Below are 23,550 nucleotides of genomic sequence, written 5' to 3' on the forward strand. Positions count from 1 at the left end.
TGGAAGATCTCTGTCTTTCCCTCTCTCTAACTCTGCTTTTCAAATAAATAAAACAAATCTTTTTTTTTATTTTTATTTTTTGACAGAGTGGACAGTGAGAGAGAGAGACAGAGAGAAAGGTCTTCCTTTGCCATTGATTCACCCTCCAATGGCCGCCGTGGCCGGCGCACTGCGCTGATCCGATGGCAGGAGCCAGGTGCTTCTCCTGGTCTCCCATGCGGCTGCAGGGCCCAAGTACTTGGGCCATCCTCCACTGCACTCCCTGGCCACAGCAAAGAGCTGGACTGGAAGAGGGGCAACCGGGACAGAATCCGGCGCCCAGACCGGGACTAGAACCCGGTGTGCAGGCGCTGCAAGGCGGAGGATTAACCTAGTGAGCCGCGGCTACAATTCTTAAAAAGCCGGTGTCAGAGTGGCTCCTCCTGGAGGGTGCAGCTTCTGCATTGGTGGGGACGCCTTGGACACAGTGAGTGGCGACAGCTTCCCAACCACACCCACTGCCTCCCCCTCCCTGTCCTCTTCCACTCCCAGGTTTCCAAAGTGACAGGGCCCATTGTGAGCTAAGGCTTCCAGCTCTGCACCTCTGGGGGCTGCATCTCCGTGTGCAGCCCGAGGGGAAGCCAAGTCCGGCACCGTGGCCTCCTGGGTGCATAGTAGCAGGTTGGAGGGCCTCGCTGCGGCCAGCTGGCCTGGGGAGCAGGCAGCGACGGGGAGAAGCGGATCCTGGCACTCGGCCGCCAGTTGTGTCACCCTGGGCAGAAGTCCTTCTGGCTTTGTGTCTTCCTTGAGTCCAGACAAGGGAGGGTTACAAAGTATCAAAGTCGGTTAGATACAGTCACTGACTGCAGGGAGAAATAAGAATGATTTATCAGAAAACTGTGGCTCTGGGGCTCCCCAGCCTGAGCCCCTGGAGCGACTCACCCAGATGCCTGGGTCTGATCCGATCCGCCTCAGGGGGCAGCTGCGAGGTCCGATAGCACTGGGCTCAGACTGACCACCGAGTGCTGCCCTCCCCCGACTACAGCGTGCGTGAGATGTGGATGTTTCTAGATTGCCCATGTCTTCCTGGGTGTCTGGCGTCAGTCTCCTCTGGCTTGTGGTTCTCACGCTTCCATGGATCAGAATAATTACCACATTTAAAGGGAGACACAATTTAATGATCCGTTCTCCTTAGTGGTATTACTGATGGCGGGCTTCGAAATACTCCGGAAAAGAATCTGTGTTTCACGGGAAGCCACAAAGCCAGGGGAAAGGATTGACCTAGGTCTAGGATTCTGTGCAGGAAGGGCACTGTTGTTCAGAGATTTATTGTAGAACTAGAAGAGAAGGCGGCCAGCGCGGTGAAGGAGCTGATGCCCGGTCTCTCCCCCTGCGGCAGCCCCATTGAGCGCCTACACCTGCACCTGCTGCGCCCAGCCACACCCATGTTTGCCGTCATCCATTTTCTTTTTTTTTTTTTTTTTTTTTAAATTTTTGACAGGCAGAGTGGACAGTGAGAGAGAGAGACAGAGAGAGAAAGGTCTTCCTTTGCCGTTGGTTCACCCTCCAATGGCCGCCGCTGCAGCCGGCGCACCGCGCTGATCCGATGGCAGGAGCCAGGATCCAGGTGCTTTTCCTGGTCTCCCATGGGGTGCAGGGCCCAAGCACCTGGGCCATCCTCCACTGCACTCCCTGGCCATAGCAGAGAGCTGGCCTGGAAGAGGGGCAACCGGGACAGAATCCGGCGCCCCAACCGGGACTAGAACCCGGTGTGCCGGCGCCGCAAGGTGGAGGATTAGCCTATTGAGCCACGGCGCCGGCCCCGCCGTCATCCATTTTCATTCTCGTGGTTTGCGTTCCCTGGTCTCCCTTTCTGTCTGTCACTTAACTCCGCACCCTCAGGACCCTTTATTGGAAAGAAGCCTTTGTGGGCCTGGCAGGAAGTGGTCCTCTCCCCCAGGCTGCGGGGATGTCCTGAGTTGGGGTGACGGGCCTGGGCTCTTTACAGTCAGGAAGGAGCGTGACGTAGCCGAGGTGGCATCTTTTGCCTGGGTGGCGCCAGAGACAGCTGAGGCCGGTGGAGCTCCTAGCAGCGGGATTGCGCTGATGGGGCAGGCGGGGAGCAGGAGTCACGCAGAGTGGAAGGAGGAGGCAGCCTGTGCTGCCCTTCAGCCTCCATCACACCCAGGAGTCACAGGGACTCCAAGGAAAGTTCTGGATTTCTTCAGAGGCTGAACTTGGCAGAGGGTGTGTTGAAATCCCACAAGGAAAGGGACGGCAGGAAGTCCAGGGGTAGGGTGGACAGGATGGGAGCCGGTCCCAGAAAGACCACGGCTAAGGTATGCAGAGAAACTACTTCAGTTGAGGGGGAATGAGCTATCCCTGTGACGTCATTCCTTCCTGGTATTCATTCAGCAGACGGTCAGTGCTGCCAGTCAGGAATGTTCTAGGTGCTGGCAAGGCAGGAAAACAAGCTGAGCCGTGCGTGCACTGGGATATCAGCAAGTGGTAAATGCTACAGAGAGAAGGCTGGTCACCAAAGCGGGGTCTCAGCGGGGCGGTGCAGATGCCAGGGGAGGCTGGGGGGCGCAGGAGGTGGGGCCATGGTTGGAGTTCATGCCTCCAAGGCTGCTGCTGCCCCTCCACAACACCAGCCAGGTGAACAAGACAAAGGCTCAGCACGTGTGTTAATTCCAAGTTTATTGTGACCCCGCTGCCTTCAGAAGTGAGGACCCACAGCCGGGGGCCCAAGGAGGAGCGGCCAGCCACGGTGAAGTTGATTGGATGCGAGGGCCTCATGGTTACAGAGCTGGGGCACCAGAGCTGGGGCACTCTCTGGCGGGTTCTTCCTGGCCGGTGGGGATGGGGGCGGTGGGGAGGGGCCTCCAGGGATGAGCTCTGCAGAGAGGAGGGGAGGGTGACTGTGCCAGCGTCTGTGACTGGCTTTGGGAGAGAAAGAGGGTGGGAGCAGGAAGACAGAGTCAGGACCTGACCTCTGCGGCCTTTCCGGACACACAGAAACACCAAGGCACCCCACATCAGGGTGCGGGGTTCCGGGCCCCGACAGTACGTTTGAACAGAAGTAACTTTAGTCTTTCTGACGGTTTCATTCTAGCTTTCTTAACCTGACAGCAGTCAGTGGGGTCCCTCACACTCTCTGCATTCCCCACCCCACAGCTCCCCTGCAGGAGGCTGGGGCTGGGAGGCCACTCCGCCCTGTGAGCGCCTCTGTGGTGGGGTGCAGTTGTGTGCCTTTTCTCCAGCGACTCTGTCTTTGTCAGTTTGTTCCTGCGGGGTCTGGGCATGCTTCCCATCACCCCATCTCGAACCCTGTTCAGGGGGCCTGTGCTGAGGCACTTCTGAATTCTGGAAATGGAGGGAAACTGAGGCAGCCCATTCGGATGCAGGTGGAACAGCATTTCGGGAAGGGATGAAAAAATGAAAACCTACCTTGTGTCTGTAAGATAAGGCAGGGGGTTGGCATCTGCTTTCAAAACGGCAAATTCCCTGTTAGTTTTTAATAGTGAGGGTTGTGTGTGTGTGTGTGTGTGTGTGTACCCCATGACCCCACAGACTGTGGGCAGCCCAGACAAAATGCCCCCTCCCTCCTCTTCTCACCCCCTCCCCTCCTCTTCTGTTGCAGAGTAATCCCCCTAGCCCGAAAGCCAACCACTGAGCCCATGCAGGCGGCAGAATGTTGGTGTTCATTTGAAAAGCACAGAGCAAGGAGCCAGGCAGCTATGGCTTCATTCCTGGCTCCCCAAGGGGCTAGGGCTTGAACCTGGGGCTGAGAGCTGGCAGCCAAGTTCCTCGCTGGTCGGGGACTCATGACCTTCCTGGGATTGGGTGTCGATCTTATGCTCTCTAGGGAGTTTTTATAGTGGCCAAATGGGCTTCCGTGTGTATGTGTGTGTGTGTGTGTGTGTGTGTGAGTGTGTGATTACATGCTCTCAGGCACACCTGAGTAGGGGTTCAGTTCTGAAAAATCGACCAAAATGTCCTCCAGGAAGGAATGCATGATTGCAAGAGGGACAAAGCATTCACAGAAGTGCTCCTGCCCACTCACGGGAGCACAGTCCCTTTTGCCAACCTGTTTGCTCACCTGCGGGGAACACCCGCATTTGCATAACCCTCACCTCTTTCTTGTTTGGGTCCAGGGACACGGCTGCTGGCTCCCCAAGGTAGCCCCTCTGGATTACCCCGGGATTTCTGGTTGCCTTCCCTAATGATCCCTCTAATGATCTAAGGATCAAGTGTTTGCAAACGTCTCTGCCACACCGCTGTTCATGTACGAAGTCCTTGTGACTCACCTGTGTGCCCGCGGCAGATGGGCTCCCCTGCGGCATGCTGGGCGGGGCGTGGAGGGGCTGGTGGACCAGGAACCAGAGCAGAGGCTGCTGTCTCAGTCACCCAACAGTGGGAGGCCAGGAAGTCACAACCCCTGACCGCTCCCAGCGGGGACTTTCCATAAGTAAAGCCCACAGTTGTCACCAGGCAGGGTTTGGAGAAATGGAGAGCTCTAAGGGCCATACCACCTTCCTGGGGAGAGGGGTCGGGCGGGAGGTGTGTGGCTCTGTGACAAGGACAGCTAAGGTAGTCCCAAAGGACAGGCAAGCACAGGTGACATACCAGGGACTTTGCCCATGGGAGAAGAGGACGCTTCATACCTGCAGAGCCTCAGATGGAAGAGGACATTCAGATAGGCACTGCCAAATGGTTCTTTTTCTGGTTTCACACTCGGCAGCGGTTTCTTCTGTACAATGAAGCTCACGGGCTACGCGAGTGTCTAGCGGCCGGCGGCTCGCAGGCTGGGGCCGGACCACAAAGATGTTCGAGGCCTCCGCAGGCAGTGGCTGTCTGCCGTGCCTCCGGGATCTGGCTCAGGAAGCGCTGTCCACAGCTCTGCCTGCTCTCCACGCTTGGACCTCTCTGCGGAGCCGTGCAAGCCTCTGCTTGCAGAGTTCAACCCCGCTGAGCCAGCGCTGTCCTGTGACTCTCCGGGGACTTGTAAGAGACGTGACCTCTGTTCTCACGCTGTGCTTTCAAAATGGCAAATTCCCTGTTAGTTTTTAATAGTGAGGGTTGTGTGTGTGTGTGTGTGTGTGAGTTTTAAGTGGAGAAAACCTCAGCTGCTCAGTGAGGTGGAATCAAAATATTCCGCAAAAGCAGCACTCACAGGCAGGCAGCACCCCCGGAGCTACAGATCCGTGCACACGCCACTGGCGCTAGCTACAAGGCAGGTGGACTGGCGCCCGTTCGCTGCCCAGAAAGCATCCTCTTATTTGTCATTTTTAACAGCCTATGTTTCATGGCAAGCCACCTCCGTGGAGTGGCTAAGGTGCACTGAGAAATGGGTGCTGCGGGTGAGACGCCCGCCGGTGTCCCTGACTCCCGGGGCCACCGCTGGTGCTGCGGCTGAGTCCTTCCTTTCTGCCTGTGTTTTACAGGGTGGGGGGCCCTCCGGGCTCTGGCTATACCCAGAGATTTGCTAACCAAATGAACCCCACTCCAGGACAAGGCTCTCTGGAGAGCCTGGGGCAGCCTGGCCGCTGGGGATCGCCGTGCTCCGGGACGCACGCCTCCCTGTGGGTACTTTTCCCAGATGGAAAACTCCAGGCTTGAAGTGACTTTCTTTTACCTTGATCTTGTGAAATGATTGGCAGCCGGAAGAAAGCCACAGCCCCCAGGGAACACAGGGCGACTCTCACTAAGCTTCACTGCCCGTTTGAAACAGCACCAGTGAGGCTCTGCAGAGCCACCCTGAGGCTCCACCCTCTGCCACAGGCTGTGAGTGTGTGTGAGTGTGTATGACTCGGTCTGTGGAAGTGTGTGGGTTTCTGTGCATAAGGATCTGTGTGGGGTGCTTGTGTCTGGTTCATGTGTCTCTGGGGTGAATGCGTTTGTATATTTGTATGTGAGTGTGTGTGTGTATCAGTGTGGGACCGTGCAAGCTGATATGTGTATGTGTGCATGCATGAATGAGTACCCGTTGTGTGAGTTGCCTAGGACTGTGTGTGTGTGAGTGTGCCAGTGTCGTGGCCCGTGCATTTGTGTCTGCGTGCGGGAAGGTGCCTTGTGAAGGGAGCTGTCTGTAGGCGAGTGTCTCCTGTGTGACAGTATCTGCGCGCTCTGGATCAGAGTGCGCGTGGTGTGTCTGCCTGTGTGCGTGTGTAGGCTGCGTGCATGCGGATGCGTACTTTGGGGCGCGGTGTAAGTGTGTGCATCTGCGCGCGCCTGTGTGAGGTGCGCGCCTCGCGCCGTGGGGGCCGCGCGCCTGCACTGCACCGCGACCCGCCCGTTTCCCCCAGCGCCAGAGCGGCGGCGGCCGCCGGGAGGGCGGGCGCGGGAGGGCGGCGCGCCGGGCTGAGCTGGTGCGCCGCACCGCGCCGCCTGCGCCCTTTAAACAGTCTCCAAGCCGATTACAGCTGATCTCCCACGTGACGTTTACCTTCTGTCTCCCGGAGCGCGTGGCCCGAGGACGGCGCTGCTCCGGCGGCCGCGCGTCTGCCGCCCCAGCCCGCCGCGGGCGCTGCACTGCCCAACTTTGGGCACCGAGGCTGCGGTCGACGCCGGCGCCCTCGCGGGGCCACTCTCCCAGCGGGCGTCCGGGGCTCGGGTCGGGGGGCATCCGCTCGGCCCTGGGGTGGTGGTGGGGTGCGGCGATCGGGGCAGACAACACGCTCAGTCCGTGCCCGGCGCCCTTGGACCCGCGCACGGCGGGGCCGGGGTGCCCTTCGCGCCGCAGCGGCAAAGGGGGCGCCCTTGGCCAGCGGCGCCGGAGCGGGCGCGCCCTCGGGGAGCCGGCCGGCCGATGGCGGCGGGGCGGGGGTGAGGCGGCGGCCAGCAGAGCACCCGGGGGCCCTCGCCATGCAGAAGAGCGTGCGCTACAACGAGGGGCACGCGCTGTACCTCGCTTTCCTGGCGCGCAAGGAGGGCACCAAGCGTGGCTTCCTCAGCAAGAAGGCGGCCGAGGCGAGCCGCTGGCACGAGAAGTGGTTCGCGCTCTACCAGAATGTGCTCTTCTACTTCGAGGGCGAGCAGAGCGGCCGCCCGGCGGGCATGTACCTCCTGGAAGGCTGCAGCTGCGAGCGCACGCCCGCGCCCCCCAGAGCCGGCGCGGGGCCCGGAGGCGCCCGGGACGCGCTGGACAAGCAGGTACCGTGCGCCCTTCCTCTGCGGCTGCGCGCCTGGCGGGGCTGACCCGGGGCGGGGGGAAGGGGGTCTGCGGCGGGGCTTGACTGAGCGCGGGGCCGGGGCTGCGAGACCGGCTGCGGTGTCCTCCACGCGCCTACCCGTGCGTGCCCCGGGTCCGCAGCTCCAGTCCCTGCCGCCCCAGTGGCCTAGGGGCACAGCGTCCCTGCCTCCGCCGCCCGGATGGAGGCCCCTCTGCTCTCGGTCCACCCTACGGAGGCCTCGCCGGGCAGGATCTGTACGCGGACGCGGGCTGACACCTGTTGGCTGTCGGTCGGGAAGACGAAGCAAACTTATTTTGGGAAAGTTCGGCTTCTCTCGGGTGTGCATTTCTGTGCCCGCTACTGTGTGGCCCGGGCTGGGCAGGGGCTGGGCGGGCCGGGCGCTGTCTGCGCGTCCTTTCCAGCCTTTTAGGGCCGAGCGGGTTTGCCTTGCCAGCCCCTGACCTGCGGGGTCTGACTGGCGTGAGTGCGCGTGTGTCCCTGCGCCTGGGGATTAAGGCTCGGCACACCTTCTTGCTATGTTTAAATATGTGGGCTTCTGGACTTTTTAATGAATGCTTTGCAGATGAATGCGCCCTTTTAATTCAGGGGGACAGTTGTGTGAGTTTTGCTGTGTGCACACAGGGGCGGGGTCAGGAGAAAACCCCTGTAGGTTTTTTTTCTGCAAACCTCGCCCCACCCCCCCGCCCTCCGCACCACCACCATTGCTGCAAATAGGAAATTTGTATTTTTCCCCCAAGCACTGTTTGGTTGTTCAAGTGAAAGCAGATTCGTGTGTGCTCCCAAATGCCTTCCCTGTGCGTCCCGATTCCCGCCTTGAGAAAAAACAAGCAAACAGAAAGCGAGGCTTCTCTGTGCCCCTGCGTGAGAATAGCTGACAGCTGAATTCTGCAGCCGCACAGGCTGCGGGGGGCCAGCGATGGCACCGGCACAAGATGCGCCTGGCCCCCTCGAGGCTCCTAAAACAAGTGTAAAATGGAGAGGAGTTAAAACTGGATCAGCCAGAACCGTTTTTTTTTTTTTTTTTTTCCCTCTTTGATTTCTCTAAGTCATTAACAGCCTTGACTGACTGGACTTGCTGTAAGGTGCAGAATCTGAAATTGAAAGCTAAGCCCCGTGCGTCCAGAGTTGTTCGAAATGTGGTTTCTTATGTGGTAGACACGGGCCCTGGAGGTGCAGACACACGTGTCAAGGCATGCGCTTGACAGCTTGAATTGGGAGAAGAATTTCAAGGAAATTGGTTTTCCAGGATAGATAGGCGTGCATATTTTCTATTGGGATTAAAAGAATGATTTATAAGTTCCAGGGCTGCACAGGAACTCAAATGAATAGGCTTTTATTTTTATTTTACAAGATCTGTTTCATTTTTTGAAAAGCAGAGTTAGAGCGTGAGAGAGAGAGAGCTGTCTTCCATCTGCTGGTTCACTCCCCAAATGGCTACAACAGCCAGGACTGGGCCAAACCAAAGCCAGGAGCCAGGAGCTTCTTCAAGGTCTCCCATATGGGTGGCAGAGGCCCAAACCCTTGGGCCAACTTCCGCTGCTCTCCCAGGCCATTAGCAGGGAGCTGGGTTGGAAGTGGAGCAGCCAGGACTCGAACTGGTGCCCATATGGGATGCCTGTGCCGCAGGTGGTGGCTTAGTCTGCTATACCACATTGCAGGCCCCAAATGAATAGTTTTTTTAAGTGCAATAAATAGAATATTTTAAATTTGACTATATAATGGGATCAATCCCAAATGACTTGCGTTCTTTGTCTTTACATTAATGCCATGAGCCAACCACATTTTTGTGTGTAGGGGAAGGGAATTGAGGGTGGGGACTTGTCACCTGCTATGCGTTCTGTGGCTGTCTGACCTGCTAACGTTATATGGAAAGTGGTTGCACCTAGAAAACATCTGGATTTCACGACAGTTTTGTATCCCACTTTAATCAGGAAATGTAACTCCAAGTAGTTTGACTTTTATGCTCTTTCTGATGGAGTCCTTTTACGAAATATTTTTCCCTGCGGGGGTTGTACACGTTGCAGGTAGTTCTTGGTCACTTTATGCCCAGATGCAGAGAAGCAAGCATTGCGGAGTGGAGAGGCCCCCAGCGGTGGCCCGAGGTCACACACGGGTCTGTGACTTACGGGAGTAGCAGGTGGGCTTTTCTCTGCTCCCGCCTGTGTGGGTGTGGGAGGAAGGTAGGGAAGATTGGGCAGCGTTCTGCGGGAACTCTGCAGTTCATGCATCTGATTAGTGTTAACGCCCCAACACCAAGACCAGTGAGCCTGTGAGACCCCTGGTGGGGGAGGGGGAGGCGCGGGGTTGGGGGGCAGCCTGCGGAGCTTCCTGCAAATGTCTCCCAGGACAGCATCCTTTGTCTCTGAGGTCCTAACAGGTGCTGTGAGCTTTCTGCCTGCAGGGGGTGGGAGAGACAATTCCACAAGGCTCCATGGTGGCCAGGGGCTGAGGAGGATGTGGGCATTCTGATGAGTCAGGTCCGCAGACCCCCTCACTGACTGCAACCTGTGGCCTGAGGCAGGGACATGCTCACCACACTCCCCCAGCGACCACGGATTGCACGGCTCAATCTCTCGGTCCGGTCCCCGGATTGCTGGCTGTCCACCGCCTCTGTTCCTTCCCGAGAGTTTAAATTCCGCCTCTCCCCGCACACAACTTTCCCTTCCAATTATTTTTAACTCTATTGCAAGAAGACAACGCCCACTGGCTGGCTTCATCTAAATAATAATTGGATGTCGGTTGGGTGACAACAGAAAGAAGTGACTTCTTGCAGCACTGTGTCTTCAGCGGTTCCCAGCTGAGCTGGAGAGAAGGGTGCCCCTCGGCCCACTTTCCCAGGGGGCCCCAGAATCTTCAACGCCCCCTTGACCATGCTCAGTGGCTGCTGCCTTGGGTTTGCAGTGGTGGAAAAACGCAGTTGAGCGCAATTTATATTTTGATACAAGGTTTTGAATCCCATGCCTGGTTATTTTATATACATTTTCCGTGAACTTCTCGAAGACCCCTCCTTTACTAATGAAAACGAGTCTGGGGGCCGGCGCCATGGCTCACTTGGGTAATCCTCCGCCTGCGGCGCCAGCATCCCATATGGGCCCTGGGTTCTAGTCCCGGTTGCTCCTCTTCCAGTCCAGCTCTCTGCTGTGGCCCAAGTGCTTGGGCCCTGCACCTGCGTGGGAGACCAGGAGGAAGCACCTGGCTCCTGGCTTCAGATCAGCATATTTCCGGCCGTGGCAGCCATTTGGGGGGGTGAACCAATGGAAGGAAGGCCTTTCTCTCTGTCTCTCTCTCTCACTGTCTAACTCTGTCAAATAAATTTAAAAAAAATAAAAATTTTAAAAAATAATAATAATAAAAAGGATAGTAAAAAAGAAAAAAAAAAAAACCCGAGTCTGGTGAATCTTTTTTTTTTCCCCAAAAGCCTTTTTTTTCCCCCAAAAGCGTCTTTGGTTTCCTTGGAAATGTTTTCTGGGGCACGTTTCCCGCCACGGCTCCTTCTGTGGAAAATGCAGTTTCCCTTTCCTGCAAATGGGGCGTCCTGGGGTCCTCGCCCGACGCGTGCCAACTGGTCGCCAAGCCCAGGGTGGACAGGGGAAGGAGTGTAGCTTGCAGTGCACCGAGCCAGGGGCGCGGCTGTCACTCCGTTCCCCGACTCCCTGACGGATTAGGGAGCTTGCAGATTAAAGCTGGGGCTGAGCCGTGCGGGGTCAGCTCGAGGGCCGTCTCTGGTTGGTCCCCTGTGCTCAGGGCCTTCCTGCGATTGGTCAGCGGCCAGACGGCGTGTTCTGAAGATACAGTGATGGCCAGGTGTGCTCTGGGCTGTGGGGTGTGTGTGGGGGGTGGGTTGTCTCTGTTAAATATCTCAGACCGGAGTCCGGCGTTAGGAAGTGAGCCGTGGGGGTGAGCGTGGACCTCTGAGTCTCACCACCTGGGGATACCTGCTCCCGTCCGTCCGCGGGGAGTTGACCCTGGCAGTGAAGGCGGAGGTGTGCGAGGCCCAGAGGGGAGACCTGAGAGAGCCTGCGTCCAGGGTGCGGGCTGGGACTGGGCTTTGGCAGTGTGGAAGCGGAGCGAGCAGCAGCCTCCCTGCATTGCCTCGTCGGCTTTGAACTGCACGGGGACCTGTGTCTTCGTTTCCCCTGTGCACGCGCAGGCGCCAGGAGCGTGAAGACCCGGGAACGGGACACCTGCCTTGCCTGGGTTCGGGGCCTTGAGGATCTGGGGGGCTGGGCTGGGAGGCGGAGCCGTAAGAGGCGCTGCTTTGCTGATCTTAGTGCCTTTAAGAACCGTGCACGTGGCTGCTGTAATTCTAGACAAACAGCTGCAGACCACGTGTGTTCAGCGGAAAACCGGATTGCTTATCACACAAGCGGTTTTCCCGGCCTCCCTTCCCTTCCGTGGGGGACCCTTAGCCCTCTCGGCACTTGGGGTGCCAGTCCCCTGCTCTGTGGGGGTGGCCGCGCCTGGTCGCCTGCAGCAGCAGAGGTGTGTGGCCACCAGGCGTCTCTATCTTATTTTCCTGGAAACGTTAAGGGTCCCGTTCGGCCTGATTTCAGCTGTTAGGAGGAGGGGTGTGTTTCCGGATACTTTCTGGAGGTTTAGAGCAGATATTTGTTGTATTTTTGCCAAATCAAATACATTGATTTGGTATTAAGGGGTCCAAGTCCCTTTAATTGGATTATTGCTTATGACTGCACAGCATTTTAGCGTCCCGACCTGACCATCATTCCTCAAAGGGCGGAGCTGTTTGCGGTCCCTAAGAGTGGAAAGGGTGGGCGGGGCTTCGTTCTCGCTCATGTTGCTTAATTGATGCATCAAGGATAACTCGAGCTCTGCTTGCTAAACACAAATAAAAGAAAAATGGAAGAAAAAATATTTGCTAAAACTTTTTTTTAAAAAAAGATTTATTTGGAAGGTAGAGTTAGAGAAAGAAGGAGAGGGAGAGTGATCTTCCATCCGCTGGTTCACTCTCCAAATGGCTGCAATGGCCAGGGCTGGGCCAGGCTGAAACCAGGAGCTTTTTCTGGGTCTCCCACATGGGTGCAGGGGCTCAGGGACTTGGGTCATCTGCGGCTGCTTTCCCAGGTGCATTAGGAGGGAGCTGAATCAGAGGTGGAGCAGCTAGGACTCGAACTGGCTCCGATATGGGATGCCGGCACTGCAGACAGTGGCTTAACCCACAGTGCCACAGCACCGGCCCCTTGCTAAGTCTTTTAAAACATTAAGAAATACAGTTTAGGGAGCAGAAGTGACTTATTACTTGAACTCTATAATCATTCTTCCATTTAAAGTTAAAGGAAGGAAAGTAACTGATGGATTAGCAAAATACAGTTTGCTTTAATTTTGGTTGGACTGAACCATACTATTTAGATGATTGTACTGTTGAGAATTAATCGCAGGGGCTGGCCCTGTGGCATAGTGGCTAAGCCTCCACCTGCAGCGGTGGCATCCCACATGGGCGCTGGTTCATGTCCTGGCTGCTCCTCTTCTGATCCAGATCTGCTATGGCCTGGGAAAGCCATAGAAGAGGTAGAAGATGGCCCAAACTCTTCGGCCCCTGTACCCACGTGGGAGACCTGGAAGAAGCTCATGGCTTTGTGGCTTCCGATGGGCTTAGCTCTGGCCGTTGCAGCCATTTGGGGAGTGAATCAGCTGGTAGAAGACCTTCTCTCTGTTTCTGCCTCTGTCTGTAACTCTGCCTCTCAACTAAATTTAAAAAAAAACTTAAAGAAGATTCATAGAAAGATCCATTTTTTATGTGACCAGTGCACAGAAAAGTGAGTCTTTCTGTGACAAATATTCTGTGGGTTTTAATAAGGATCAGTTGAGTGCACTTTTGAGTGGTGAGAAATACTTGTAGTGTGATAGCACAGTTTTCCCTTTCTTCTGCGGATTAAAAAATAGCCCCCTTCCCCCTTACACAGGTGATGGTAAGAAGCACGCGATGGACAAACGTTTCTGGTTTTGTTAAAGCCGCTGTCGACATTGCTGTCTGTTTAGTGCCGGCGACACTTGTCCATGTTTTCCAGAACCACATAAACATGGATGCCACAGTCCATGCAGCTCTTATCTTGTGGAATGGAAAAGCCTTCTCTTTAAGGTTATTGTGTAAGTTGGAAGTCGGAGTGACAACCAGTACGGGTTTACTGAGGTCTGAATTCCTGATTTTCACAATTTTAAAGTGGTCTTGTGTTTTTGTGCCTGTTCACTCATCCCACAGGAAAGAAACATGTGTGTGATGTGTGTATTAAGTTTGTTATTTTTAGCACTGCATATTCAGTATTTGTTACACAGTTATATGAGCAGTCTTCAAAGAGTTCATGGAAAATAAAGATAAGGGAAAAATATGTACTTGGATTTAAAATTGTTATACCAAAATAAACTTACCTTTTTTGTTTGTTTGTTTTGAGATTTACTTATTTTATTTGAAAGGCAGAGTTACAGAGAGAGAGATTGAGAGAGCAATCTTCTATCTACTGGTTCACTCCCCAAATGCCCGTAACAGCTGAGGCTGGGCCAGGCCAAAGCCAGGAGTCTTAAAGTCCATCCGGGTTTCCCACGTGGATGCAGAGGCCTGAGAACTAGGCCGTCTTCCACTTCCTTCCCAGGTACATAGGCAGACAGTTGGATCTGAAATAGCGTATCCAGGACTCAAACTTGGCACCCATATTGGGATGCCAGCATTGCAGGTGGTGGCTTAATCTGCTACGCCATGATGCTGGCCCCAAACTCACCTCTTCCCTTTTCTATGAACTTCTGGGAGCAATGCCTGACTGACCAGTAAACTCCTAGTTAATATTTAAATCAAAATGGAAATAATACTGAACTGTCAACATAGCACTGTGGTACATGTCTAATTATTTTACTACACTTGGCCCTTCTAAAAAGGAACCATCACCCCACGTTATTAATGATATTTTCATTGGTGTGACTTTCAAATTTTAGCTGACTGAGAACTGATGACTACGTTAATTTGACTTCAGCACATGGTATACGTTAGCGTTTTTGCCCGAGGAGTTCAGATGAGATGGTTGGGTTTTACTCTAAATAGCCACACGGCAACAGGAGCAGGGTTTGCTGTTGGTGTTGCAGACACATGGGTGTTAGGTGTTGCAGAGGGGCAGTTGCCCTTCCGACTGATCCTTGAAAAACAGGATTCGATGAAAAATGAGGACTCGGGTCATTTTCCCTGAAACCCCTGAGAGGGACTGCAAAGCACTGCTAATGTGCTCTTGGGGAACAGCCTGCAAGTCTGAGTTGATCTGCGTGTATTTAAATAATACGTGCGCACTACCGCATTTACTTTTTGGACCACAAAGGAGGAAAGGAGACGGAAAGTTGGGAGGCCGAGATCAGAGCCGCTCACAGCGCAGAGGCCGTGATGCGTCACAGTTCTCTGAGACCTGAGCAGATGCAAGCAAACGTGTATAAAAAAGAAAAGAAAAAAGCTATGCTCGAAAGTAAAAGGTACTGACCCTCCTGTGCCTGACTGTCAGCAGTGGAGCCTGTTGCCAGGCCCCTGGGGTATTTTGTCATCGTCTGATTGGCTTCAGACAGTGCCTGATTGATTTCCTGGCCTGGGGGCCCGCTTGTAGACACAGGGTTAGTCCTCTCCCACGGAGGAACTCTGACAGTCATGGCTCTCCCGGGTGAGCCGCGTGGGAATGGGAGTGACAGCGGGGTGCTGGGCTCAGGACCCTTTGCCAGGGAAACTGTGATTGGCGGACACAGGGGCCTGCTCTCACCCACTGAGCACTTGTGGGTTTCATGGGGGCGACCAGACAGTGTGGCTGAGGCCTCGGCGTCGGGATGGCTCAGTTCCCGCATGCTGGGGCTCCGTCTCACTCGCTCTGAGCCTGGATCCCTGCCTGGCCAGGGGTTTCAGGGCAGCGCCTGCTTCACGGGGCCATCGGGACGCTCCTGGTGACGAGCCAGGCGTGCACCTCGCACAGGGCCTGGCTCCGGGCGAGCCTCAATGTGCCTGTCACGGGCACTTTGCCTACTCCCTCCTGACAGTCTCCTCGGATGCTCCTCTCTTCACTGTGGGGACCCCGAGGAGGCTCCCCCTTCTCTTTAGCACACACAAGTAGGATAGTTTGGGGGACCCCCCCATCTACCCATCATCCGGCACCGACAGCTCCCTCCGGAGTGCTGTCTCCCACCTCTGTGCCGCTCCGTGCACACATTGTATTTTTCCCCCTCTTAGGCTACTTTAAAACAAGTCCCAGAGGTGGCATTGTTGCCCTTACGGCTCAGGAGGATTTTTCCCCAGGCACAGCCTTGGTTTGGCACCGAGGATCGCGCTCACTGTAGCTCCGGAAGGAGCCGTCTCGGGGAGCGCGCATGGCTTGTGGCTGAGGGAGTGCGGGCTGTGAACATGACAGTCAACTCGCCGCGTGTCTTTGCTGTGCTCACAGGGGGACAGGCTGTGAAGGCGGGTGGTGGTGGGGGCGGCTGTTGACGTTCCAGCGCAGACCCTGGAGAAGAACGGGTGTGAGGTCAGCAGATTGGCTGTGGTCAGGGTGGCGGGATGGTTTCGTGGTTGGCCCCAGTCTGGGGGAAGTGATTGCCACGAGGGAGCTCCCTGCGGTGGGTGGTGACCTATGGAGTCCAGGGTGGGTGCTTTCTGTCATGTGTCTTTTTTTTTTTTAAGATTTATTTATTTATTTGAAAGTCAGAGTTACACACAGAGAGAAGGAAAGGCAGAGAGAGAGAGAGAGGTCTTGCATCCACTGGTTCACTCCCCAATTTGCCACAATGGCCAGAGCTGTGCCCATCTGAAGTCAGGAGCCAGGAGCTTGTTTGAGGTCTGGCATGCGGGTGCAGGGACCCAAGGACTTGGGCCATCTTCTTCTGCTTTCCCAAGACATGGTAGAGAGCTGGATTGGAAGTGGAGCAGCAGGACTCGAACCGGTACCCACATGGGATGCCGGCACTGCAGGCGGCAGCTTTACGGGCTCCGCCACAGCGCCGGCCCCACCATGTGTCCCTTTGGACAGCAAGGGAGGGAGAGGAGTTCAAGCTGTCCTGAAGCCTGGCTGCGTCTGACCGCGGAGGGCGAGCAGTGCCCTGCCGGGTCTCCGCCGCTGGCTGGGATTTCGGCTGCTCACTGCTGCTCCCCCTCGGAGCGTCCCTGTGCCTCTCTTGGGCTCTCCTTGCCCGCTGTGGGCCTGACTCACTGCGCTGGTGCCAGCCTTTCTGCGTCCGTTCTCACCGCCTTGCCTCCCCCTCCCCCTCCCTCACACCCAGGAGTGAGTCTGCGCTCAGATTCTTGTGCGACAGGGACGCTGGTCTCAGTTCATATCTGGGGCCCGGATCGTTGGTCTCTCAGGGCAGTCTGTCTGTGCATCGGCTGCCAGCCAGCAGGGCCTGTGCACAAGAGAGTGTTCTGGGAAGTTTGAGGTGGGGGGGAGGGGCAGGTGACAGACGCATTCTTAGGGACCCATTTCATGCGTTCGTCACGCTGGTTACTATTTCCCCCGACTTCTGTGTGTTTGCTACCCTAAGCTGCATTCCCTTCCTTGAGTATCCATTTCACACCTTGCTTTATCCATATGACCTCTCCGTTAGAGCAGTCTCTCTGCTCCGCTCCTACTGCCCAGGGCTCCTGTTCACAATTTTCTGCTGCTTTTTAACGAACTTAAAAGTCACAGACATGCTGTTCTGTAACAGTAACAAACCTCTCTTCGGAAGCGTGGCCTGCGTGCCCGTGGCCCCTGGTGAGTGAATACGCCTGGGTTCAGCAGGGAGATCAAGCGGATGACACCATCAGCCCACCTGAGACCATCCTTGCGTGTGCCTCCTCGCTGCCCTGGCCGTGGGCGGCCACGCCCTTCCTGATGCCACTAGTGGCTCGTGCCTCTTGTGACCCTCCCACCGTGGACTCCCTCTGTCAGCACTTGTCCGGCTGCGCTTCCTTCTCACTCCTGTGAGGCTGCCACCTGCTGTTGCATGCTGTGGCTCACTGCTTGCCACGACTTCCTAGGCTCCACTCCCAGTGTACACACTTTGTATCCATTTGACTGTGGGGCAACAGCTGGGTTGTTTCCCTTGTGCAGCTGTTACAAACAATACTGGAAGTTCTTACCCCATTCTTTTGATGCAAATACAAGTGTGCATTTCTGTTGGGGACACTCAGGATTGAGATTGCGTATAGGGCCAGCAAGAATTCTAATCTCTCCACCACAACTTGTCAGCTGTTGGTGTTACCTGTCTGCCTAGTTTCGGGCATTTTATTTTATTTACAATTTTTGCTTAAATGAGAAAGAGAGAAAGGGAGGGAGGGAGAGAGGCAGGGAGGTACCATCTACAGGTTCATTTCCAAAATGCCTGCAATAGCTGGGGCTGGCCAGGGCTGAAGCCAGGAGCCAGGAACTCAGTGCAGGCCTCCCATGTGGGTGGCAGGAACCCAAGTACCAAGTCATGGCTGGTGACCCCCAAGGGCGTGCACTAGCAGGAAGCTGGAGTCAGGCACGGAGCCAGGCCTGGAACCCAAGCTCTGCATACCCAGGTACTCCGATATGAGCACAGGCATCGGCTTCACCAGCACCTTAAACACTGGGTCAGACATGTGCCCAAGTGCCAAGCGTCTTGCTGCGTGTAGTGGTGCCTCATCTTGTCTTTGTTTTCATTTCCCTGGTAAGTAACGAGGTGAAGCACTCTTTCAGGTTCTTATTGACCATCTGATGGTTCGTTGTTTTGGAATAGTTGCTCAATCTTTACCATTTTGAGTTGTAGACATTATAAATATTAAGTTAAACTCTATGAATCATCATTGCTATACCTCAAAGTTGGCTGCATATCAGGACTTCATGTTGCTCATCTTAACACTGATGAAAATAGGGATTGTCACTTACATTTTCTTCTGTGGCTTATCTCTCATCCTCTTTTTTTTTTTTTTTTAAGATTTTATTTATTTATCTGAGAGACAGAGGGAGGTCTTCCATCTGCTGGTTCACGCCCCAGATGGCCACAACAGCCAGAGTTGGGCTGATCTGAAGCCAGGAGCCCAAAGCTTCTGCTGGGCCTCCCATGCGAGTGCAGGGGCCCAAGCCCTTGGGCCATCCTCTGCTGCTTTCCCAGACCATTAGCAGAGAGCCGGATCAGAAGAGGAGCAGCTGGGACTTGAGCCGATGCCCATATAGGATGCTGGTGCTGCAGTCAGAAGCTTGGCCCCATCTTTCAGTCTCTTAATGGTGTCGGGGTGAACAGGAATTACACACTTCCGTCTTCCTGGGTCTGATGGCTCTCTGTCTGGCCAGCCATCATTTGTTTTAGCTGGTGAGCACTTAATTTTAAGCAACTGCTTTTCTGCAGGCGCGAGTGGGCTCTTTTATTGTTGAAAAGCAAGTGGAAAGGAGATGTTCAAGATGAGGCTCTCATTGAGGATGCGATGCTGCTGGCTATCTGCGAGTGCCGCTTCGGATCAGGCAGCTGGCAGAGCGGCTGACTCCTGGCAGCCCGCGCTGAGCCGTGCCCTCTCTGTCCAGTCTCACTGAGTCCTCACACCACCTCGCGATGGCCACATCCTGGTGACTTTGCAGCCCAGGGTACTGTGGTCTAGACTGCTGTGTCATTTACCCATGGCAAACCCTTACCAAAGACCAAGCTGGTTACTAGAACCAGGCTTAGTGACTTAGCATGGTTGACTCTGGCCTTTAGCTCGGAGCTAGAAACACGTGACCGGAAGGGAAGACTGTTTAGTCTCGTTCTCCATCTGAACTCGGCATGTGTACAGGCTGAGTGGAAAGCAGTCTGCCGTGGACACTTCCTTAAAGACCCACGGGGCAGGTGTCTTTCTCATACTCCAAGGAGTGTGTGCGTGATGGGCAAGGAGAGGCTGGGAGAGCGCAGGGTGTGGGAGCAGGGTGTGTGGCTGTACCCTGTGCCTTGGCCTGTGGCTCTGGCCTTCAGGACAGTGGAGAAGGGTGCTCACTCCCTGCCCCACCCACCTACACGCGCATACTTGAGAAGCGGCTGTCATACCGGCATAGTCCTTCTGTGTGGGCCCAAAGCATCCTTCCGTGCCTGCTTTTTGTCTGGAATTGTGCAGGGAGACCGTGAGCGGCCGCAGCCTGTGGTTTTCACCCATGAACATTCTCACGTGAAGTCATGGGAAGTGTGGCAGTCTGAGTGCAGCTGACCCTCCCTCCTGCTGCCCTGTCCCATCCTTGTGCTACACCGGGAAGAGGCAGTGGCGTTCCTTCTGGGTGCAAGGTGCCCAATGCCCAGTTTCTGCAGGCCGGGCCCTCAGGTTCCAGTTCTGGATCCACACTGAGCCAGTTGTTGCTCCTGAAGCTTCCATATTTCTTCCTCTGGAAATGGGCGTGATACTCCCGACATGTAAAGTGGGGTTCTTCCATGGACTGAAGAATATGTGGAAAGAGCTTTGTAGACTGTAAAATGCTATGAAAATGTTTTTTTTTAAAGATTTATTTATTATTTATTTGAAAGTCAGAGTTACACAGAGAGGAGAGGCAGAGAGAGAGAGAGAGAGAGAGGTCTTCTATCCGAGGGTTCACCCCCTAATTGGCCCCAGTGGCTGGAGCTGAGCTGATCTGAAGCCAGGAGCCAGGAGCTTCTTGTGGGTCTCCCACGTGGATGCAGAGGTCCAAGGACTTGGGCCATCTTCTATTGCTATCCCAGGCCATAGAAGAGAGCTGGAGTGGAAGCGGAGCTGCTGGGTCTCGAACCGGCACCCATATGGGATGCCAGTGCTTCAGGCCAGGGTGTTAACCCACCGCGCCACAGCACCAGCCCCCAAAAATCTTATTTTAATGCTTCCCAAATTACATTTTTGGTTGCTGTTTAGGCAAGGGCAGTTGAAACAGTTGAAAGTTTGCTTACTATAAACGTGTTCTCTTCGCTCTGTGGTCCATTTTGGAAATCAAAGGCTCATCTGTCTCGTTTGTAGGCTTCTTTGGGTATCCGAGCTTTCTACATGCTGTGCAGATTATTGAGTACATGGTAAATTGCTCAAGAAATGGTCGCAAGATTACTTTTGCTAACCACAGGAAAATGTTCTTTAAAGGATAGGCCAGTGGGGGTTGGGTTTTGTTTTGTTTTGGTTTTTTTTTTTTTTTTGCATGTAAATTCTTTCTGGTATGCACACCCTTCTGACTATCATAAATACAGTAAAGTAAGAATAATAACTATTTTTGAAGAAAATTAGCATTTGTGCTCTAAAAGTACAGCATTTTATTTGTCTAAAAGTTTTATTTATTTGAAAGAGATGCAGACAGAGAGGAAGAGAGAGAGAGAGAGAGAGAGATCTTCCATCCATGGGTTCATTACTCAAATGGCTGGAGCCAGGAGCCCGAGACTCCATCCGGGTCTTCCGCATGGGTAGCAGGGGTCCAAGCACTTGAGCCAACTTCTGCTGCCTTCCCAGGCCATCAGCAGGGAGCTGGATTGAAACTGGAGCAGCTGGGACTCAAACTGGTGTCCATATGGGGTGCTGGCATCATGGGTGGTGGCTGCACTGCTGTGCCACAACGCTGGCCCAAAGCTTTTATGTTTTCACAGAGAACACATGGAGAGTGTACCAGCGGGGACACTCTGCAAGTCCACGATTTACTCATTTTTCTTCCTTGGTAATGTAAAAGGACCATCTTAACATTTTTTAAAGCAACAGTTTACGTATCAAAATAATGTGTATTGGGTAAAAGAAGAAAATTAAAAGGTCCTGAAGTCTCACGCCCAGGGACAGCTGTGTGTTGAGTTGAGGGATGACGTCTTACGGTCGTTTTGTCTCTAAGAGTGCACAGGTCATAGATGTTTGGAAAGGTGACATCGTGGGGGTTGTATTGTATGAGTCTGTAGAATTTGGATGCTGATTCTTTTATTTTTTTTTTTTTTACTGCATATAGTATTGTGAGCATTTTGCTTACCAGTAAAATAGTCTTTACAATTTTGTTCCTAACATTGTGGAGCGTTGTTTGTGTCACCCAGACTTGCAAGCCCCATTCCCCTTCTGTTGGACATCTAGGTAGCTTTACTTTTCTGTTGTAAGACGAGAACCTCAGGGTGGCAGCCGGGGGTGGGCAGGTGGGGCCCACGCAAAGCATGGAAGGAGGGAGGGAGAGTCTCTCTGGCTGCCACAGGAATGGCAGTTTCTCTACTTCTTCACCTTAATGACAAGCTATTTTCTTTAACAGACACTCCCCTTGCATATCGAAGTAATCGTGCAAATGGTTGGACATCCAACATGAAGTCTGAATTTCTGGAATGACAATCCAAGCTCATCTGACAGTACACAGAAAGAAGCATGACCACATATTGAATGATAATTTCTAGAAGTAAAAGTCAGCTACGAATGCTTTTTGGTGGAATTTATCCTTTCTGGGTCGGGCATTTACTATGATTAGTTAGAATGCCCAAGACTAGTATCAGTGAGCTCCATTTGAAGGCACAAAGTGGGAATGATTATAATTATGCCATATGCATTGTTTCTAAGAATACTTGCATTTGAATATGTTTTCTGAAATTAGGTTATGCAATTATCATATACATTTGACTGTTGTGTTAAAACACTTTTGAAGATTAAAACCTTTTTAAAAGATTTATTTTATTTATTTGAAAGTCAGGTTTACAGAGAGGGAGGGAGGAAGGGACCGGGGAGAGAGGGAGGGAGAGAGAGAGATAGATCTTCCACCTGCTAATTCACTCCCTTCGTAAACCACAATGGCTGGGCCAGACTGAATCCAGGAGCTTACTCCAGGTCTCCCATGAGGGTGCAGGAGCCCAAGGACTTGGGCCATCTTCTTCTGCTTTTCCCAGGCCACAGCAGGGAGCTGGGTTGGAAGTGGAGCAGCCGGGACATGAACCGGCATCCATACAGGCTGTTGGCTCCACAGGCTGCAGCTTTACCTACTATACCACAGTGCCGGCCCTCCTAATATCTTTTACTAATTTATGTTGCATTTTACAATATCATCTTAGAAACAATGAGATGTGGGGGTGAACAGGGTTAGGACACCACTAGGGGTCCCCCATCCTGTATCAGGGTGCCTGGTTCCGGTCTTGGTTCATCTGCTTCTGGTGCAGCTTCCTGCTAACGCACACCCTGGGAGGCAGCAGGTGATGGCTCAAGTCCTTGGGTCCCTGCCACCCACCTGGGAGGCCCAGATGATGTTCAGGCTCCTGGCTTCCACCTGGCCCAGCCCTGGCTGTTGTGGGGCATCTGGGGAGTGAACCAGTGGATGGAAGATCTCTATTTGCCTTTCAGATAAAATGAAAATAAATAAAAGCTAGAGGAAAAAAAGAAGCAATGAAGCAGGCCGCCTTCTAGACAAGAGGTGACTTGGCGACTGGGTGTGTTTTCTAGAATGCTTACTGCACCTGCCCTGGAGGGCATACACATGTGAGGACGTGCCTGTGATACCCTGCGTGCTGAGCTTTGGCCTTCCATAATGAGGACCAGATCTCAGAGGAGGGCAGTAGTCAGAAAGGGAAAACCAGCACATGGCACCTGAGGTGTCGGTACCAGCCCACCTGGACTGCCCCCCACCCCAGGGGCGGCCACAAGTCTTCTGCCCCCTTGAGGGTGCGAGATCCCTCTGTGGCTGCAGTGTTGTTTGCTAAGCAGGCATTGGGCCCTCCTTCCTTTCCTCTTCTTCGCCTGTGGTTTGACGGTTGGGTGGTTTTAGATCATTCTTTCAAACTTGACCGCGTTTGTGATTTTTGCGTAGAGCTCCGAGGAAGCCGGGTGCAGGCCAGCCGCTGCGCCTGGGGGCGTGGCAGAGAGAGCCAGTGCCTGCCCTGCGGAGGGACTAAGCCGCTGCAGCTCGCGGATTACGGGGAGGGGGGGGGGCCTGTGGGCTCGGCTCGTGGCCAGTCTCTGGTTGGTCCACGGTGCTCAGGGCCTTCCTTGGATTGGTCGGCCACCGAGGCCGTGTGTTCTCCCGGGGGTGTGGCGACGGCCAAGTAGGCTACAGCTCAGCTGGGGTGTCCGGGGAGGTCGGTTATTGCTTTATTTGGCCAGGGGCTGGCGTTTCTGCAACAGAGCTCAGAGCAGCGTCCAGCTCTAGGTATACTAAATCTCGTGACCCAGGTCTAGCCAAGCGCCCGCCCCGCCTGCAGAGCGCTCCCTCAAGTCAGTGGGTTAATCTTCAGTAATCCCCACGGTGAACACGGGGCCCGCACGGGAGGGGGCCGGGCCCTGACAGAGTCCACGTCAGCGGTGTCAGCGGCAGGGCCTCTGTCACGTGATTTAGCAAGACCCGTGTGAAACCATGAATGCCTCCGCGCTTCGGGCACTCCTTCTTTGCCACCTTTAACGCTGATGACAGCCGTCCCGGGCTCACCGGTTCTGAAATGACTTTGGGGTCCTGGAAGGAGGTGCATTTCTGTCATGTTGGGTACAGGAGGTCAGCCCAGG

At 54.3% G+C, this 23,550-nt stretch overlaps 1 protein-coding gene across 3 annotated transcripts in view; it reads left to right on the forward strand.

Annotated features, from left to right (window-relative positions):
• Window positions 1-6,294: 6,294 nt before the first annotated feature.
• Window positions 6,295-23,550, forward strand: part of RASGRF2 (Ras protein specific guanine nucleotide releasing factor 2) — a 216,821-nt gene continuing 199,565 nt past the window's right edge. Inside the window, exon 1 of one of the 3 annotated variants that reach the window (XM_051854060.2) lies at window positions 6,295-7,134. In XM_051854060.2, the coding sequence (XP_051710020.2) occupies window positions 6,847-7,134 (288 nt within the window). In that variant the 5' untranslated portion in view covers window positions 6,295-6,846. The remainder of the gene's footprint in view (window positions 7,135-23,550) is intronic. The other 2 variants (XM_051854059.2, XM_051854061.2) reach the window with 2 other exon arrangements.

This window comes from Oryctolagus cuniculus, chromosome 14 (genome assembly GCF_964237555.1).
Source record: "Oryctolagus cuniculus chromosome 14, mOryCun1.1, whole genome shotgun sequence".
In the NCBI taxonomy this organism is placed as follows: Eukaryota; Metazoa; Chordata; class Mammalia; order Lagomorpha; family Leporidae; genus Oryctolagus; species Oryctolagus cuniculus.